The 12493-nt window shown below is 35.4% G+C and overlaps 1 protein-coding gene and 1 long non-coding RNA gene across 2 annotated transcripts in view; one reads left to right on the top strand and one right to left on the bottom strand.

Moving 5' to 3' along the window:
* The first annotated feature begins 7263 nt into the window (after nucleotides 1-7263).
* The window catches only part of LOC105832216 (ATP synthase subunit beta, mitochondrial), a 37470-nt gene continuing 32240 nt past the window's right edge, over nucleotides 7264-12493 (top strand). The window contains exons 1-2 of the mRNA XM_036287803.1: nucleotides 7264-7513; nucleotides 10997-11209. Coding sequence (XP_036143696.1) covers nucleotides 7405-7513; nucleotides 10997-11209 — 322 coding nt within the window. The 5' untranslated portion in view covers nucleotides 7264-7404. The remainder of the gene's footprint in view (nucleotides 7514-10996; nucleotides 11210-12493) is intronic.
* On the bottom strand, nucleotides 11637-12491 carry LOC114254770. Its single transcript, XR_003626090.2, has 2 exons — nucleotides 12016-12491; nucleotides 11637-11778 (listed from the first exon to the last, which is right to left on the bottom strand). It is a non-coding gene; the product is annotated as an uncharacterized LOC114254770 (long non-coding RNA).

Genomic DNA, 12493 nt, shown 5'->3' with positions numbered 1-12493 from the left:
TTGAAGATTGAAGAGTGACGCGTGACCGAGAACTAATGACTGACTTAATCGCTGAATTGGTACTGAACGAGTGTCGAAAAAATACTGAGTGAAATGAATGAAATGAATGAATGATCCGGCGTCTGTGCGCGGATTTAAATAGGGCGCGGACAAAGGGATCGAGCAAAATCGGCGCTGCGCTCAGCGGCCGCTAGCGCTCCGGAGTAGGGAACACGCGCGAAGCGCAAGAGTCGGTAAGAGTGGGAGTGATTCGGCGGCTTGGCGGGAACCGAGTTTCGGGGGTCGCTGATAAGGCGCGTGAGACCGTTTGCACGTGTGCGGATGTTTATCGGAGATATCTCGTCTAGGATTTCGTCGATCATTTGATCCGGGATACTTTTCGGCTAGGATCGCTTTCACTACCAAATATCTCGCCGGTTTATTAATCTTAATTATTTCTTGGGCGCGACATCTCGTCGCCAACGTGAAATGGATATATCTTACGAACTGTTTATGTTAAATGCCTAGCTATGGTTCACCTGATCTTCCGACACGCAGTCCGGATATTACGCGGATTAATTTCGTATTGTATTTCTTTAGGCGCGACATCCTGTCGCCGTCGTGTTGATAATAGCAGATTTTGTTTTAGAACCGTTCCGTTTGAATCTTTGAGGATTCAGTTGACGAGATATCATTTCTTTAATCATCCGACAGTGCACGTGCAAGGGCCTTTACAAATATCCGGTTCTTATTTATCTTACAGTTAATTACCCAGACAGCACATGTAGATTATGAGAACGATAATAGGATATTGCGAAAGTATATTGCAATATTCGTATAATATTAGAGATACGTCTGTGATATGGCGAGTATATACTCATAACGTACTATGTCCGCGTTGCCTTATCCCATAGAATTTCGCTGGCAGTTTATGAGAATATACCGAATATATCTTAAGAATGTTATACGTATGTCTAAAGTATATCTTCAGTATATTCACAATATGTCTACAGTATGTTCACATTATATGGGCTCATGCATAATGAGAGGAATAAGAAACAAGGAATTAAACATACAGAATTAGCAAGAAGAAATAAGAAGAGGAATTAATCATTTCGCACATCAGGAAGCTATCGCAAAAAATGAAGCGTAATATCTGTTGAATACGCTGGGGTGCTTTGGGAAATTATGCTCAGATAATTGTAGGTTATAACCTAAATAATATATGTATATATACAATATATATATATTATTATAGTTTACGTTACTATATTATATCTTATGTACATACCAGAGTTATCTGGGCGTAATTCCTGAGAAAACCACGTTGTCCGTGAGTTCGTGTTCGCACGTTCACACCCTACACTTCACCACGTGTCTGCATCACACGGCAGACGAAAATGCGTAACGTTACAGATCATAGATAGCGTTGACATGATTCACTTTCGATATTACGCGGATATTTTGGAAATATGTGATAGATATACATGAGATATATCATAGGATATTTTACGGATGTTTTGAGTATATTAGATATAATCTCAGTATATTCAGTAGGAGTTGCGAAGTTCAGTCGCTATATTCTAAGTTTATCTTGAGGATATATCAAAATGACATTCTATTGAGACGTTATATGAATGTTTTACGTATATTCGGTATGATCACAGTACATTACGTATGAGAGTATAATATTCGTACGATATCTGGTGCTGTCTGGGTAATCCTCGACGAACCCATAAGCAATACGAGAGTAAGAATTTAGAAGTTTAAACGATCCGGTTGCCTATGCGTTCGTATCGATAAGAGAGTTAAAATAATGCCAGATAACTTAAAGTATACGTATATGTAATATATGATTTTGATATATATAATATATGTACGTAATTTTAAAGTACGATTAAGTGCTTAATATTTGAATTATTATTATTAATGACGACTTAAACGAAAGTAAGAATGAGCCATAGAAACGTATTACTAAGTAAGGTAACTCAGCGCGCATGCATCTGGACAAGTTTCGCGAGAAAACTTTTGGACAAAATTTTCCGGACGCTGGGACGTTACACGCTGTAAACACTTGGTCCGTTTGGTTCATTTGATCGTATATGGACTGCGTTCCGATATTCACTGTCAGTACTGAAAATCTATAGTTTACGTTATATATACTGTAGATTTTCAGTACTGACAGTAAATTATCTCGGAATGCAGCCATGGTATAAAGGGCCATCTACAATGGAGAGTCGTAGGCCGTAGCAGTAGTCGTAGAAAATGTCTCCATTTCGTATTGCTTTACTGTTTACAGCCTACAGCAGACATTGAGCCAATTCATTGCGTGCTTACGATGAGCGTTGGGGCATTCGGGATTAGTTTTTGGTCGCCTTTCTTTGATGGCCGGCTTGTAGGTTATTGCTACGTTTTTATTCTAGACAGCATTGCCGTAGTTTTAGTGCTGTTACGGCTAAAACACTCCATTGTAGATGGCCCTTTAAAGGCCCTCACACATGAATTGACATAACCATAACGTAAGGTTTTGACGCGTCGGATTGGGCGACCATAAGGGCCACCGCACAAGCTTTTTCGTAACACGTTACGTTACGTTAAGGGTGACGTCCCATGGCGCGTATTGCGATACGCGCGTATCGGGCGTATTAAATTTCGACCAATGACAGACGATCCGCCGTTTTTGATACGTTGACGATCCGCGGAAATTCATAATCGAGCGGATCGCACACATATATATGCACAGTCGTATAATGTTACATGGCGTGTGCACTGGGCGGTGTATATAATTTACTTCTTTTTACTATAACCTCTTCAGATTTATGAGTACTACGCGTGGTACTCCTTCTTGTCACTTTTTGTGTACTTCTTATGGGCACGAAAAGGTTAGAAATGGCCACGCATGCTTGTGTGTGTGTATGTTCGATACGCCGAAATGTGGCTCTTATGTCCCATGGAGCGGATTACGCGGAAGCAGAATCAGCGGATCACTAATCACGGGATCGTTCTAATAGAACCTTTTCAAAAATTCCGTTGAAACAGTCCCATGATTGGTGATCCGCTCGTTCCGCTTCCGCGTAATCCGCTTCATGGGACATAAGAGACATATTTCGGCGTACTGAAAGCAGCGGAATGTCTGTGATTGGTTGCAGAGTTCGATACGCCCGATACGCGCGTATCGCAATACGCGCCATGGGACGTCACCCTAAGTGCTCCATAAGGGCCACCGCACAAACTCTTCCATAACGCGTTACGTTACGTTAAGTACTCCATATGAACCTAAGTTGTACTTAAAATTTAACTTAAATCAACGCACAAAGAAATCCTTAACGTAAAAACTTAAGAACTTACGTTAAAAGTTTCTTTGTGCGTTGATGTAAGTTTAATTTTAAGTACGAACTTAGATTTATGGAGCACTTAACGTAACGTAACGTGTTACGAAAAAGCTTGTGCGGTGGCCCTTAATCTAAGTTCGTACTTAAAATTAAACTTACATCAACGCACAAAGAAACTTTTAACGTAAGTTCTTAAGTTCTTACGTTAAGGATTTCTTTGTGCGTTGATTTAAGTTAAATTTTAAGTACAACTTAAGTTCGTATGGAGTACTTAACGTAACGTAACGCGTTATGGAAGAGTTTGTGCGGTGGCCCTAACCGTAACCTTCCGTAAAGCCCCTCACACATGAATTAACATAACCGTTAAGGGCCATCTACAATGGAGTGTTTTAGCCGTAACAGCACTAAAACTACGGCAATGCTGTCTAGAATAAAAACGACGTAGCAATAACATACAAGCCGGCCATCAAAGAAAGGCGACCAAAAACTAATCCCGAATGCCCCAACGCTCATCGTAAGCACGCAATGAGGGTGACGTCCCATGGCGCGTATTGCGATACGCGCGTATCGGGCGTATCGAACTCTGCAACCAATCACAGACATTCCGCTGCTTTCAGTACGCCGAAATATGTCTCTTAACAGGGGCTGTAATCTCTTATGTATTTTTCGTGACCAGCGTTTGTTGCGCCACCGCTGTAAGCGAACCCGCCGAACCGAACTAAAATGCAATATGGCCGTCTAAAATCAACATGGCCGTAGTAATGAGTTCCGTTCAACGAGTAAAGTGGAGCAAAGTGAAGTGAAGCAAAGCTTACGAGCAAGCGAGCGTCAACCGAGCATCATTCTCGTTATCTGGGTATGTGAACATAAGATATATTGAGTTTCTTACACAGCTATACCCATCGTAAACATTTATATTTCATAAAAAGGAATTCATTTTAGTCAAATGTGAGTAGCTTATTTCTTCTTGATGAAAAAAAGGCGTTAAATACCGAAGCTCATAAATGTAACATCGAAAGGAGAGTTATTCTTAGTTATTTAATTTGTGGTGTATAAAGAGACTGTTTTTTTTTTTTTAGACACCAGTAGCTGTTCCAGCTTTCGACTCTACACCAGCCTTCGACACCAGAAGAGTTATAGAATAAAGATGCTGTGGCTGCATTTGGAAACATCACCTGAGTGCTCTCGGATATCATTCTATGATAGAATGATACCCAAGAGCACTCGGGTGACGTTTCTGAACGCAGCCTGTCGGAAGAGTTAAATGAGGGAGCTACAATTACAACCAAGAAAAAGAAATCTATGATCACATTACTTAGCCTGTTGCAAGTTGCAAAGAAGCAGCTGATTCCACGTGGATGTAAGAAAGAGCCTACAATTAGTTGAAATACGAGATATAACGCATTTGAATAAGATATATTGAATATATTACTGTTGTGACAATGATTTAAGTTATTTGGCAACTTATTTATAATAAGTATTATGTACGAATTCTATGAGAAAAATCTATAAATCATACATTGTTGCTATAAATTCTGAAGCATTTTAATTGGATATGTTTAATTTTAGTTAAGTAAAACTGAATAAAAAGTAATACATTAACGCGCACGTATACGTTGAATTGTATACAAATATTTTTACAGCGAATATTTTTATATGCATTGAATGGACACGCGACTTAAGTTTTTACGCTAGTGAATACTTTTCTCCAAATATTTTTCTATGTAATGTTTTATATGCAAATTATAACATTTTATGTTTGTACTAAATATGTAATAAAACATGTGAAATAAATAAGTTCAAAAATTTTATTAAATATTATTAATTTGGACGTGTACATGTGTGCATGTGTGTACGTGTGGGTCAATGGAAGGGAAGGGGAGTGAGGTGAAAGGGGAAAGAGCGGCCATATTGCATTTTAGTTCGGTTCGGCTGGTTCGCTTGCAGCGGCGGCGCCACAACCGCTGTTCACGAAAAAAGCATGGGAGATTACAGCCCCTGGGGCTCGATTCTTGAATTTATTCGCAAGAGAAACGTATTCGCAAATTCTGTTCTTACAGAAAAGTTAGAAATTTATTGGCTATCGTATGGCTATTAACCAATAAACTTGTCACTTTTCTGTTAGAGCGGGTATTTGCGCATACGTTTTCTTGCGAATGAATTCAAGAATCGAGCCCCTGGTCTCTTATGTCCCATGAAGCGGATTACGCGGAAGCGGAACGAGCGGATCACCAATCATGGGACTGTTTCAACGGAATTTTTGAAAAGGTTCTATTAGAACGATCCCGTGATTAGTGATCCGCTGATTCTGCTTCCGCGTAATCCGCTCCATGGGACATAAGAGCCACATTTCGGCGTATCGAACATACACACACACAAGCATGCGTGGCCATTTCTAACCTTTTCGTGCCCATAAGAAGTACACAAAAAGTGACAAGAAGGAGTACCACGCGTAGTACTCATAAATCTGAAGAAGTTATAGTAAAAAGAAGTAAATTATATACACCGCCCAGTGCACACGCCATGTAACATTATACGACTGTGCATATATATGTGTGCGATCCGCTCGATTATGAATTTCCGCGGATCGTCAACGTATCAAAAACGGCGGATCGTCTGTCATTGGTCGAAATTTAATACGCCCGATACGCGCGTATCGCAATACGCGCCATGGGACGTCACCCTGAATTGGCTCAATGTCTGCTGTAGGCTGTAAACAGTAAAGCAATACGAAGTGGAGACATTTTCTACGACTACTGCTACGGCCTACGACTCTCCATTGTAGATGGCCCTTAACAGTAAGGTTTCGACCAATCACGTACTTGAATTAGCCGGTTACGGCAGGTTACGGTAATGGTCGCCCAATCCGACGCATCAAAACCTTACGTTATGGTTATGTCAATTCATGTATGAGAGCTTTAACACAGTTTAGCTATAACCAGTTACGACAGTACAGTCGGAACCTTTGATGTTTATGTTACCTAGTCACGTGACCATCCGCCATGTTTTGGATTGTAAGAAAGCGCGTTATTCGAAGATATAAAACAAAAAAAGATAGTAAAAATATTTCTTATAATTCGTGTCGAATTGTTATTAAAGAGATAAGTGAATAAATAAAAAAAATTACAGAAAAAGTTAAAGTTAAATTCTGAAATGAGGTTAAACAATAATAAATAAATGGATTTTTTGGAAAACAAAAAAATTTTATTCTTGCGTTTCGTCCAGATATGTTTTTACACATGACACAGAAAAATCCACCTTTACTAACTTTACTCATTATTATAATTTATTTCAAAATAAATGATACTGAAAAAAACACTGAAGATGATCTTCATTAATAATCTTTTCAAAATAATACCTAATTAATATCGCTTAATATCATTGAAAAATTATTCACACAATATAACCTCTAACACGCAATTATCACATGTCTAGCTCATAGCTTCGTACCGCGTGGCTCGCCATGTCCGCCATATTTTAGATAGTACAGTTGACGCATGCGTCGTAAAATATTATACGAAGAATTTCGCTGACTGTCGTAACTGGTTATAGCTAAACTGTGGCTTTAACAGCCCAAGGCTCAAGTAGACACCAATGGTCTGTTCTTTCTAGCTGCACTGTTGCACTGGTGCAATAAGTTAGAATGAGAAAAAAAATATACTTGTCTTACTTTAACTTATTGCACCAGTCAGTGCAACAGTGCAGCTAGAAAGAACAGACCACAAGTAAATAGGCTCGTACCTGTCGTACTGCTCGTATGTGTGGCGCTTCTTTCTTTCTAGAAAACGGAGTGGTGGGGATGTCCAACACGAAAAGAGACAAAATATATGAGAATATATTCATGTCTCTGTCGATTCTCGACTCCGGCATATAGCAATTGCCCCTCCATTAATACAAGCTCTATGATACTTACTATATCTATGGCGTACGCACACCGCGCAGTCTCCATACTGCTTCATACTCTCTATTCGGGAGGTTGTTAAAGCGTGGTACCGTGTCCCAATTGGGACAGAAATCCATTGGCTAAAAGAAGAAGGAGAGAGGTTGTCGCCGAATATACGTTCCAGCTCCGGCAGTCTTATTTTAATCGATCATGATTTTGAACGCTGTATCAAAGGCAGCTGCTGGCGTTTTAAGAATCGCTAAACCTTCCCTCTTCCAAAATGAAGTGGGAAAAATATCGGGCGTTTTCGCCATCGACAGTGAGTACATATATCACGATTAAATTCTATGTAAATCGGAATTGGTGGCATTAATATGACTATCGACGTATTTGCTGACCTCCCTGCCAGGGGTGATATTCCACGAGAGATCGGACAATTTAGAATTTTCAATCATGACAGTTGATGTATTCTGAATGTCACATAAGAATTCGAGCGAAAAGAATCGTTCATCGATTATATAATTGGCGGTCTATTGGTGCAATCTCCAATCTTATCAATATGGCGACTTAAAAGTCACGTTTATCCCATTCGTTTTTGTGAATGGAATAAGAAATTCAATGTAAAATACGAATCAAGTGTCTCTTACTTTGATTAGGAGTAAATGAATATTTTATCATATAGAATGTTTCTTAGTATAGTTCGTTTGACGTTTCGAAGCGATTTCATTACTTATTTTCTTTCAGTAATTTTTCTTTACTCAAATACTTAGTACAAAGAACACGTTTGCGAGATAGATAATAACAGAATTATATAAAAAAGATTTCGGAGGCAACAAAACTAGTTTTAGTAGTATGTGCAAGTATATTTTTAAGTTATGTAACATGTTTCTCAAATTTGCTTTATTTGATCTTTCTTCAGTCATTTTTAGAAGATTTGAGAGTATCTTGAAATTAATTTTTTTTTAATGAGAAAAATATTTATGGAGCTTTATGTATCTAGTTGTAGTTCAAATGCCCAAAAATATTTTTGTCCAAAAGCATATAAGTATAATAATATTAGAATATTTTTTACAAAATATCTTAAAATTTATAGAAATTATTTTGACAATATATGTCACATCTCAAATAAAAAAATATATTGTGAACAGAAGATTGATTTAGAATTATTGTCTATCTCTTTGATTGATAATCCACTATGTTTTTGTATTATATTTTTACATGAAATTTTACTAACTAGTATTTTGCAATCTTTGAGTTACATTAAAGTCTCGTCTACAGAAGTCGCAAGCAGCCAGTTGCGATTTGCGATAGCCAATGAATGCCTAGTTTCTAGTTACAGCTCGACAGTTATTGGCTGTTGCAAGTTGCAACTGGCTGCTTGCGACTTCTGTACACGAGGCTTTACAGTTTCAAATTAATTGAAATGTTAAACAATATAGTAGTGGACAGTGATTTCTAACTAATTTGGCTATCACTGTTCACCAACATAGATTTGGCAGTTAAAAGTGTTAGGTTATAAGTAAATGAATCTTTATTTATAAGCATATTCAGATTCCAAGGGACAAATTCATGGGAGCATGACTTGTCCTTAACTCAACATTTTTTAATTCAATGACCAAATATACAAACAAAAACTTTGGAACTCCTTGGAAAAAATATATTGTGAACAGAAGGTTTATTGAATTTAAAGTTGTAGTGTTGTTAAATATAAAATTTGAGAATTAACTTGTACACATAATATTAGATATTTGCACTTAACATAATTATGGTCAAATATGGTACATATTTCAGTGCCACTTGGTCATGCAATTAAGGTTGACAGTTCCTAAAATGGTCTAAAACATTCAACTGGTAAATAAATCAATTCTAATGAATTATACATGCTTATACACGATTTTATACATTCAAATGAACCAAAATATTTATTTGGAATTGACAAATTGTATCACTCTATAGATTGAAACTTAAATGTTGTGCCTTACAAACAGCACCTAACTTTCATTTACCAACTTTATTCTTTTTTAATTTTCTAATAGTCCTTATTATATATCATCAATAAAACTAAAGCAGTAAGTGAATCAATCAATTACCATCAAGAATTTAAGGCATAATTAAAGCGATAGCACAATATTGATTTTCTTACTGTTTACATTTTAATTTTTTTGTGTATTTTATGGCCCAAGTGCACATTGTCACGCAGATAGACTGTTTGAATTATAATACGCAAAATGTGTAGCATAGCATACGAACATTGATTCAATGAGGATCTTATGTAAATCTATATCTATCATATATCTTTTATGGACTTGGAAATTCCTTTCCAAAATTAAAGTACACGTATTAATAGTAATAGTATTAATATTAATCTGTGAATTGGATTTTACCAAGAACAAAATAGAAAATTATTTCATGTTGCGCTACTTGTTAACTTTTCACGCGTATATAACCCAAATTTTTGTAAAACGATTTTGTCTCAATTAGGCATTAAATCTAACTTGAGCTCCACAATGTTTGTTCCTGTTATTTATGTGTTTGAAATCTGGAATTTTGTGAGTACAAATTGCACATTTTTTATATCAAGCAAATATTATGATGTGATAGCTCCACATGCCATTCTTGATTAAGAAATGGTAAAAATACCATGAATTATACAATTTTTTTTATTTTTGGGATAAGTTCCACAATCCAGACTAATAGTAATACATATACTTTTATTCTTCAAAAGAATTTCTAAATCTAAAAGCAATAAGATAGTCTTTTGACAAAAATTACAGCATTTTATGGATAAAATAGACCTGTGTCTTCAGCATCCCCCCTACCAAGAAAGACTATGGAGATAATTGAAGAGATAGAGACGAATTTTTAATAAATCACAATTAAAATATTGTAAAAATCGCAATATGATTACAATATTTGTAATCAAGAGAATTGTCTGCGTTTTTTAAAAAACAATTTTTTAAAGATATAAAGTAAAAATTTATTCTGAAATCTCACTCAATCTGTACTGTAGCTGAGATGTAGATAATTTTATTTATTATATGAAGGTAAAATAAGAGAATATAGATATAAAAACAAAACTAATAGAGAGATAAGCCTTGTTTGGTTATGGATCTTTGTGCTAATATTTACTTGTGAATTTATATACCTTTCAAAGTCTACTGAACTGTGCACTTATTTATCTATTATGTTTGAAGGAATAAGTTGCAGAATATTTTTAGAAAATTTTGCAGCTTCGTAAAAATAATCAAAAAAGGCTTATTGCAAAAATATTGCTGAGACACAATATATTTAGATACAATTGCACTTGTACCATAAGTAAAAGATGCAAATAATATCATTTATTAGAATAATTTAAAAAGTAAATTATAAAATCTGTCTTTTAAGTTTCAAGAAACTTTTGCAGGTTCATAAAAAAATTAGCTAAAAAAATCTAATAGCAAAATATTTCTTCTACAAGATAAAATATGCTAGAGTACAGATATATATCTGTACCACAAATGAAATAGATGAGTTAATCCATTATTCCTACTGACCTTTAATAACATATTTCAATGAGAATTAAATCGATTCTGACTGGTTCCTTGTTAGTAGCATGATATAATCATATAGTTGTTCTTATACAACATTTATGATGCTATTGTTATTACATTGATTTAAGACATCCTGAATATCTTTGTTCAAAGAATTTAAATAAAATTTTAACATTTGTTGCAAAAATTAGCAAAAATAAGTATGTTCTAAAAATGTATATATTGTACATATTCCTTAAAGCTTAAATGTAAAATTTAATTATTTTAAATAGGGAGAGATTATGCAGCCAAAGCTGCAACTGCGCCCAAAGGTGGTGCACAAGGAAAGGTAGTTGCTGTCATTGGTGCTGTTGTTGATGTACAATTTGAAGACGCTCTCCCACCTATTCTTAATGCCTTGGAAGTTCAGAATCGTACACCCAGGCTAGTACTAGAAGTTGCCCAGCATCTTGGAGAAAACACAGTGCGCACTATTGCTATGGATGGTAAATATTTTTTCAAATATTATAGAATGCAGTATATAAAAGTTCTGCGAATTTTGTAGTCTTACATTTCTCATGTATAAAATATAGTGAAAATTTTATTAATCCTAATCTCTCCAACCATGGTCATTTATGTTCTCCCATTTCTAATAGTTGTTAGTGGTAATGTGTTTTTCAACGAATAACTGTTATAAAAAAAATAATTTTCAAATTTTTTTTACATTGATTTTTAATCGAATGTATAAAGATATTATAAACATTTTTGTGAATTTTTTAAGGTTTTTAACACAATGCAACGCACTGCACATGAAATACTCTGGTTGGAGAGGTTAAAGGATTAGTGGCAGTCAGCAGGCTAAAAAACGCTCTTTTTTTGCGATTTTTTTTCGGAGACTTGTTTATATTTTTAATTAAAACAACAATTTTAATGTATTATAAAGTAAGTTTTAAGGAATGTCTACAAAAATTTTCATGCAAAAATATTCATTTGTTTGGGCATAACAGCTGATGGTGTGGATGGCCTTTTAAAAAAGGTGGCTTGTGGTGAGAAAGGTTTCTTGGGACTGGATCATCTGTAAATAAAAATACGGATGGATTTAGAAAATATATTAGTTTGGTGGGTCTCTGATTGAAGGATTTTGGAAGATTAATTGGAAAATGGCGGACATTGGAAGTAAAAACTCAATTTTTACCTAAAAAAGAAACGTTTATTTTGATAATAAAAAAAAGTAGTTAAGAAAATAAAAAATCCTTCGATCAGGGACCTCCTAATTATGTGCAAAAGAAGTCTTAAAATTTCAGAGCTATACCTTGAACCGTTTTTCAGCAATCTTGCTCACCGATTTGAAAAATGCTGTTTCGAGAAAAACGCATTTAAAGTTTCAAGTTCTAATTTGATTGAGTTAAAAATTTTTTTTCTTAACTTACACTGAGTCGTCTATTCCAAGGCCATACAGAGTACCTTCTTCTGACAGAGTTGCTTTTAAAATATCAATACAGATATACACACCAGTATTCCTAACAAAAGCAGAGAGCAGCTGCCGCCGGACTACCTGCTCCGAACAGCAATCATTAAAGCTCTATAACTCCATCCCTTTTAATCCGTCCTTTTTAATTAGCTTGAAACTTTCAGGAAATAGCAAAATTGAAAAATCGATTTTTTCAAAGTTACTGACTGCCATTAACTCTTTAAGTTGCGGAAAAAACATTGGACGGATTAGGGTTAATTATATTTGTACATGAATACAATTTAATAGATTAAGGATTAAGTAATAGATTATTCTTGTT

The sequence above is a fragment of the Monomorium pharaonis genome, chromosome 5 (genome assembly GCF_013373865.1).
Source record: "Monomorium pharaonis isolate MP-MQ-018 chromosome 5, ASM1337386v2, whole genome shotgun sequence".
Taxonomy (NCBI): domain Eukaryota; kingdom Metazoa; phylum Arthropoda; class Insecta; order Hymenoptera; family Formicidae; genus Monomorium; species Monomorium pharaonis.
This window is presented reverse-complemented; position numbering and strand designations above follow the sequence as displayed.